Source organism: Salvelinus sp. IW2-2015, linkage group LG15 (assembly GCF_002910315.2).
Source record: "Salvelinus sp. IW2-2015 linkage group LG15, ASM291031v2, whole genome shotgun sequence".
NCBI lineage: Eukaryota > Metazoa > Chordata > Actinopteri > Salmoniformes > Salmonidae > Salvelinus > Salvelinus sp. IW2-2015.
The window spans coordinates 10,199,971-10,208,392 of record NC_036855.1 but is presented as its reverse complement, the minus strand read 5'-3'; the positions used below and the strand labels follow the sequence as shown (position 1 = coordinate 10,208,392).

Below are 8,422 nucleotides of genomic sequence, written 5' to 3'. Positions count from 1 at the left end.
TCATGCAATAAAATGCAAATTAATTACTTAAAAATCATACAATGTGATTTTCTGGATTTTTGTTTTAGATTCCGTCTCTCATAGTTGAAGTGTACCTATGATAAAAATTACAGACCTCTACATGCTTTGTAAGTAGGAAAACCTGCAAAATCGGCAGTGTATCAAATACTTGTTCTCCCCACTGTATACAGTGCATTCGGGAAGTGTTCAGACCCATTCCCTTTTTCCACATTTTGTTATGTAACAGACTTATTCAAAAATGGATTAAAGAACAAAATGTTCTCATCAATCTACACAAAATACCCCGTAATGACAAAGCAAAACCAGGTTTTTAGAGATTTTTGCAAATGTATAATTGTTTTTATTTTTAAATACCTTATTAACTTAATTATTCAGACGCTTTGATACGAGACTCGAAATTGAGCTCAGGTGCATCCTGTTTCCATTGATCATCCTTGAGATGTTTCTACAACTTGATTGGAGTCCACCTGTGGTAAATTCAATTGATTGGACATGATTTGGAAAGGTACACACCTGTCTATATAAGATCTCACAGTTGACAGTGCATATCAGAGCAAAAACCAAGCAGTGAGGTTGAAGGAATTGTCCGTAGAGCTCCGAGACAGGATTGTGTCGAGGCACAGATCTGTGGAAGAGTACCAAAACATTTCTGCATTATTGAAGGTCCCCAAGAACACAGTGGCCTTAATCATTCTTAAATGGAAGAAGTTTGGAACCACCAAGACTCTTCCTAGAGCTGGCCGCCCGGCCAAACTGAGCAATCCGGGGAGAAGGGCCTTGGTCAGGGAGGTGACCAAGAACCCGATGGTCACTCTGATAGAGCTCTAGATTTCCTCTGTGGAGATGGGAGAACCTTCCAGAAGGACAACCATCTCTGCAGCACTCCACCAATCAGGCCTTTATGGTAGAGTTGCCAGACCGAAGCCACTCCTCAGTAAAAGGCATATGACATGAGAAACAAGATTATCTTGTCTAATGAAACCAAGATTGAACTCTTTGGCCTGAATGCCAAGCGTCACGTCTGGAGGAAACCTGGCACCATCCTACGGTGAAGCATGGTGGTGGCAGAATCATGCTGTGGGGATGTTTTTCAGCGGCAGGGACTGGGAGACTAGTCAGGATCTAGGGAAAGATGAATGGAGTAAAGTACAGAGAGATCCTTGATAAAAACCTGCTCCAGAGCGCTCAGGACCTCAGACTGGGGCGACGGTTCAACGACCCTAAGCACACAGCCAAGACAATGCAGGAGTGGCTTCGGGACAAGTTTCGTAAGGTCCTTGAGTGGCCCAGCCAGAGCTGTGACTTGAACCCGACCGAACATCTCTGGAGAGACCTGAAAATAGCTGTGCAGTGACACTCCCCATCCAACCTGACAGAGCTTGAGAGTATCTGCAGAGAAGAGTGGGAGAAACTCCCCAAATACAGGTGTGCCAAGCTTGCAGCGTCATACCCAAGAAGACTCAAGGCTGTAATCGCTGCCAAAGGTTCTTCAACAAAGTACTGAGTAAAGGGTCTGAATACTTATGTAAATGTGATATTTCAGTTTTTCATTTTTAATTAATTGCAAAATTGTCTAAAAAACTGTTTTTGCTTTGTCATTACAGGGCATTGTGTGTAGATTGATGAGGGGAAAAAAATATTAATTTTAAAAATGTAATTAAAAATATATATAATTAATTTTAGAATAAGGCTGTAAAGTAACAAAATGTGGAAAAAGTCAAGCGGTCTGAATACTTACCGAATGCACTGTATATATAGAGTTCGGACAACTTTTAAAACGGACGCAATGTTGATGCCATTGAGCTTTCAATTGATCCATTCATGACAAGTATTTGGATTCTACTTTTAATTCTAGAGGTTCAGTTACATAGCTTTGTTCAAAATTAAGAAAATTCCATAAACTGCTATTGCCCATGGGGAGCTAACATGGCTGCCATATGGAATTATTTGATTGTACTGTGTCATGTAAATGCATAAAAATGTGGAAACATCAATGTCCTAACTCTAAATATATGGCTCTGGTTCCACCTACCTGTTGACATAGAAAACCTCAAAGCCATATATGTCAAGGAGACCAATGACTGTCTTCCTTGACGGTTCCTGTCGAAAAAGGTTTTAGGAAACAGTGGTCAGTCACACAGATCACCAGGGCTCCTGTTCCATCTTGACATGAGCTTATCACTTACAGTATCTGCTAACCTTATTCTCCATGGAATCATTGATCTTATTGACCAGCCAGGTAAAGGTGCGTCCATAGATGGCTTTGGCCAGGGCATTTCTGGCATAGATGGCATGGTCCACTGTGAACGGGCTGAGCACCTGGACGGTGATTTAAAAAAGGAAAACATTACATAATTCCAAACCTGACAAGAGCATGCAAATTCACATCTGATTGAAACAGCTGAAATCATGAATGAGAAAGAGTACTGGGTTTACCACTAGTAAGTGCAGTTAATTAATAATTAGTTAATTCAGTCAGTCATTACCCCTCCTCACTCTCTCACCTCATCTGTTTTGGCCTCAATCTTCCTGTATGTCAGCCCCTCCTGCAGTACTTGAACGTTAATCCCCAGCAACTACAGATGATCACACGCAACACAAAGTCAGCAAAGTGTAGGCAGACTGTGGTCTCCAGGGCTTTGGCATGGTGTCGTTGCGGAGTGTCCAAGGAATAACAAGGCTTACTGTTGACACCCAGCGGAGTTCTGTGTTCTTGTTCAACGTGGCGTAGCCTTTGCTGTCAGCTTCAAACTGCACATTCCCTAAGTGAAGGACGCTTGCTATGATCCCAAATAGGTGCTGCAGAGAATGCAGACATGTGAGGGTTAGGAATAGGGTTAGGATGGTGGCCGGCTGTGTGTAAGCAGCTCCCCTCACACACACATATACACAAAGCAAAAGTATGTGCAGCCTAGTACTGCACAGTATATTTCAATAAGATATACAGCTCATTTGAATGAATGTCATCACAAAAGCTGTTTCCACAAACAGTGTGACAGCAACTCACTTGTATATCACTCTCGTCAAAGTCGATGACGGACAGGGCGTTTCTCACCGTCTTCCAGTCGTTCTTGTCATTGATTGAGGTCACATTGGCACACTCGTCCTGTTTGAGAGAAGGAGTTGCCATTATATAGTGGCAGTTAGCCTAGCCCTAGCTAGCCAATCAATGGACCACAGTGGTTGCCCATACTTGCACCAAGTAACTGTAGTGCTGGCAGTTGCTCTCGAGGCCTAGCTGATGCAGCAGGTCTTCCTCCCCTCCCTCCACCAGCTGGTAGAAGATGTGGAAGTTCCTCTCTCCGTGGTTCTGGTGGACCACTCGGGACTTCTCCAGCAGGTAGCTCAGGATATGGCCCCCCACGGCATCCCCCTGGAGGGTAAACGTGATCAATTATCAATTAGCCTCAATGAACTGCTTACCAGACCTGGACCTGAATTGACAAATTGTCTCAGAGTAGGAGTGGTGACCTGGGAAACTCCTACACTGACAAGCTTTGTGAATATGGGTCCTGGGTTAAATAGAATTGCTTTGTTCCATCAAAATCAAGTGGAGCAAAAGTGTTTCAAGGAAAAACCAATCCTCATGTCGTCTGCTCACTATAAGAACATAAGCCCATAGTCTCCATCATTCCTTACCTGGATGTCAAACTGGATATCCATGTACTTTCCAAAGCGACTAGAGTTGTCATTCTTCAGTGTTTTGGCGTTGCCGAAAGCCTGTTGGGAAACACTGAGGCATCAATCACTGAGAGATTTACTACTGGGTTGTTCCAAGAAAAGAGTCCTTTTTGGGTAGTGTAACTTGTTGAAAAAACACTTTTCATTTCATCTAACATTGATGTTCAACTTAATAAAAATATAAAAATCTTATCTCAAGAGGTTATAAAAAAAGACTATAGTAAGTACCTATTAAGTGCCAAATAAAGTAACAGGGTTGATGATTTCATCTTAAATCAGTCATAAATCCCCTCGTGACAGGGGGAATGGAAGCTTGTTGTATGCAACAGGGAGGGGCAATTGAATGCAAGCTTCTAAAAATTATAATTTTTAAAATAACATTCTAGCCTGTCTATGTATAGGTAACACGGTTAACGTGTTATGCTAGACCCACACCCCAATATGTCCAAAAAGAGTAGAACCAGCTCGCCTGCTTTTACGTAAAGAGTAGAACCCGCTCGCCTGCTTTTACGTAAAGAGTAGAACCAGCTCGCCTGCTTTTACGTAAAGAGTAGAACCAGCTCGCCTGCTTTTAGGGTAAAGAGTGAACCAGCTCGCCTGCTTTTAACGTAAAGAGTAGAACCAGCTCCTGCTTTTACATAAAGAGTAGAACCCGCTCGCCTGCTTTTACGTAAAGAGTAGAACCAGCTCGCCTGCTTTTACGTAAAGAGTAGAACCAGCTCGCCTGCTTTAACGTAAAGAGTAGAACCAGCTCGCCTGCTTCAATAATCACATTAAATACATAATTATCCTCAGAAATTACTTTGTAAAAGCAACAAAATAACTACGGCTTTACAGTGATGGTTAAAACTTGGAGAAATGTTGGTTGGACGTCAGAGAAGTCACAGAGAATACAGAATTTTGGTACTTTAGCAAGTCTTTATTCATATATAGGATATTTTTTATAATTCATTTTCCATGTGGTCTATTTAAAGTGCACTTCATTTAATATAACAGGATTTTAAAATCCAATATTGGGGCACAATTCCTATTTAAAATATCAAAATGACTCATTTCGTGGAACAACCCTACTATGTGATCCAGGATGTGTGATAGCCTGGTCCCAGATCTATTTGTACTAAACAGCTATGATGACAATAAACATAGCACAGCACAAATAGTGAGAGAGCAGATCTGACCAGATGTGTGATAATAGTGAGTGCTAAGAACAGTCCGATCAGACCTCTAGCACAGGGTTGGACACCAGCATCCGGTCCCTGACGCTGTCCAGTAGGGTGGTGCTGGGGCAGCTCACAGCATAGTACTGTAGGATCTTCTTGGAAGCCTCGGTCTTGCCGGCACCACTCTCCCCAGAGATGAGGATGAAGTGGTTGTTGGCCTCAGTCATCATGGTGTGGTAGGCGTTGTCCGCCAGGGCATAACTTCAAAAATCAAAAAAATGGATTGTGTCAAGTGATATGCACATTTTGCATTCCACAATGAATCATTTCTACACAGATGCTGGGCCAATAAGGAATGAGAATAATGAAAGAAAATCCTATATATGGTATATGCTGCTCCTGTGCTTTATTCCTGCACCCAGACAGACGTCAGACAGCAATGTTGTATAAACATTGTATAAACGTTGTACCGTGTGTGGGCTTATACCGTGGATTGGCATCTGATCTCATGAGTGACAAACAATACAATTTCAACATGCATATAGACATGCACAAAAAATGATGTAACACACTCACATATGTGGTGGAAGCTCAAAAAAGTTGACACCCATGTATATATCCATCTGTTTTTTACTGTAGATATCCAACTCCTTGTAGGGGTTCACAGACACTAGCAGAGTGCCTATATAGGTCTGCACAGGAAGAAACAACAGGTTTACAGTATATCTGTAAGTTGATAGTTCTAAAACATTCGCTAAAAATCCCAGAAAGTTGCTCATAATATATTTTTCCTTCAACTATTGCACCAAAAAAGGGTCTAAAATGATGGCGTCATTATACATGATACTACATACTGTACATCATAATGTTGGTACTAAGTTAGCCACTTCCGAACTCACATAAATTAGGTCCTCACTGAAGCGTTTTTTCAGGTTGCCTAGGAAAGCAGTCTCGCTGGTATGGGTGTCCAACAGGACAAAGTCCTGGATCCCCACGCGGTCTCGGGCGGTCAGAGCCCCCTCCATGTCCAGCTGACCCTGGGCACCCTGTGCCTTATGCCCCTACAGCCAATCACACAGCAGCAATGCTTGATATGAAGGATACCTACTGTACATAAGGGCTTGAAGAAGAAAATGAGCATTTCATAAAGGTATTATGAGCTGCTTATGAATGTTTTACGAAGTCCTTATATAGTTCCACATTTACAGACATGCATCCAAACAAAAGTATATGGATAAATAAGAGGACTTAAAGAGGCACAGAACTTTTGGCTTTGGGGGTCCACTAACTAGACATTCATTGGACCTGAGCACACCACTCCACCTCATGAGAATTTTGTTTTGGTTGATTGCCTAAAACTAAGGATTTGTGTAGTTTCATGAGATAAGAAATGTATTAATATTATATCATATGTATGCCATTTGTATATGAACCATACAGCCAACATTCAAGCCAACATTTGACGTAAACAACTAGCAACTCCTCCATCGTGTATAAGTCAAGTTACAAAAGGCTCTTTGGTTGAACAGAAAAAAAGCACAAGCGGAGTCCCTGTTAGTTCTACTGAAACAAGGGCTCTGTGGCTCTCATGGGGCTTTGGAGCAGAGCCCTCTGATTGTGTCGAGGTAGTCTACAGACAGAAGCTAATGTTGGCTACAGAGCACATAGTACGGAGGTGTTGGCCAGCAGCCCATAGGCCACCACAGCTCACACCAACCAAACACACCAACCTCACCCTGTGCAAATGGAACAGGGGAACCCGAAAACAACGGCACATTTGAGAAAAGCAGAGTGGGAAAATGTTCAGTAATCTGTTTTGCATTCTCAACACCAACACTTGGACCAAAGGTTTCTTCACAGCTTTTGTAGGTTTTCTTTTTTTCTCCTTCTTTAGAAGGCAGAACTCCTTTGATTCTCAACTCTGTCTGTAAAAAAAACATTTCAAAAAGATAATCCATTGGATCTAATTGACACAAAGCCCTTAGTACCGCCCCCCCCCCCACCCCCCCCCCCCCCCCCCCCCCCCCCCCCCCCCCCCCCCCCCCCCCCCCCCCTCCCCCGCCACCCCCCCCCCCCCCCCCCCCCCCCCCCCCCCCCACACACACACACACACACCTCCCCTCCCATTCCATAGCCCTTGTTACTTCTGAGAAAGGCCAAGTGTTTTTGTCCTGTAAATACCACGGAGCAGAGACAAAAAGGAGGTTTTTAAAATGCAGTCTACAATCCATTACATATATTCCCCAGCATATCCATTCAGTAATTATTCATTAGAAAACATTTAACGTCACAGTCAATTTCACACTGGCCAGTTGAAACACAATAGAGGAGATTTGCCCTATTTTGGGGTGAGAAGGGGAGGGGGGGCGGGGGTGGTTGGACAGAGGAAGGGTGAGGGCAAAGGAGGGAGGGAATGAGGGAGGGAAGGAGGGAGGGGCAGTATTTGTCTGATCTGAGAACCCTCTGAAACGGGGCCGTCTTGAGACAACGGGGCAGACTAAATAGTGCAGTAACGGTCTATGTCCCGCTGTTTGCTATGACACTCATTTAGTGTGCCCTGGGAGTGAACAATAGGGGCTTGTTCCAAGCAATCCTGTGCTGTAATTTGGACTTCATTACTCTTCTCACACCGGGCACCATGGATGGAAAGAGGGGGGGCTGGTCAGATGAGAGTTTTTTTTTTCCACCTGTCAGCCAACCCCCCTCTACCCCCACCCCCCAAATCTCACCCCCTCTCCTTAACAATACCCCTCACTCCGTGTCCCCACCAATAACCCTCACCGACCACCTCCCGCAGTCTACCCCCACTTTAAGCCATTGAGACCAAGCGTGAACAATATCATTGAAGGCACACCATTTGAGACGTCAAAATCAATCTGGCAACTTGATGGTAGTGGTGTATTTTTTTTTACACTGCCCTCCTTCATGGGAACAAACATCTCTCAAGGCCGTGCAAGCAGACGATGTGCAAAGCTCAGGGACGGACGGACGGGGACGAACGGGACGGGATACTGTACAGCTCCATAACAGATCATATGTATTAAGTAATTAATATAACTGTTAATACAGCTACTGTACCTGATGAGGCAGAATTTATGTACTCGGAGAATGGCCACAGTAAAGCAATAACTGTGTACAAGACACTGACTCTGTGAGGTTACTGTACTACAGCTGTGTGGACTGGTGACATGCTCATATTACTGAACACGGCAGAATTCCATGGACAAATGCCTTTTATCCATCTAGGCTATATTGAATAACAGATAAAAGTGACTGAAATATTGTGTACCTAAAACACTCAGAGATACAAAGCCCATGAAGAACAGTGGAAACAATGGTTACGTAGGGAACCCAATCAGCCATTCATTGTCAGATCAAATGACCAATTGTCTTAAGAGATGCCCCTTCATCTTGGTCTAGAGTGTCAACCAACATCGCCTGAAACAGTGGTGACCTCATCTCATCCCTGTGAGAGATGGATGTGGAAGGGGGAAACTAACTAGGAAGACCCAGTGAAACATGGGTCATATTCATTAGGCACCAAAAGGAAGAAAATGGAC

At 43.5% G+C, this 8,422-nt stretch overlaps 1 protein-coding gene across 1 annotated transcript in view; it reads right to left on the bottom strand.

Annotated features, from left to right (window-relative positions):
* The window catches only part of myo1ha (myosin IHa), a 28,812-nt gene extending 22,889 nt beyond the window's left edge, over window positions 1–5,923 (bottom strand). The window contains exons 1-10 of the mRNA XM_024001840.2: window positions 5,762–5,923; window positions 5,439–5,554; window positions 4,925–5,123; window positions 3,661–3,741; window positions 3,215–3,394; window positions 3,029–3,127; window positions 2,707–2,820; window positions 2,526–2,597; window positions 2,221–2,340; window positions 2,054–2,121 (exon numbers count right to left, since the gene is read on the bottom strand). Coding sequence (XP_023857608.1) covers window positions 2,054–2,121; window positions 2,221–2,340; window positions 2,526–2,597; window positions 2,707–2,820; window positions 3,029–3,127; window positions 3,215–3,394; window positions 3,661–3,741; window positions 4,925–5,123; window positions 5,439–5,554; window positions 5,762–5,887 — 1,175 coding nt within the window. The 5' untranslated portion in view covers window positions 5,888–5,923. The remainder of the gene's footprint in view (window positions 1–2,053; window positions 2,122–2,220; window positions 2,341–2,525; window positions 2,598–2,706; window positions 2,821–3,028; window positions 3,128–3,214; window positions 3,395–3,660; window positions 3,742–4,924; window positions 5,124–5,438; window positions 5,555–5,761) is intronic.
* Window positions 5,924–8,422: the final 2,499 nt, after the last annotated feature.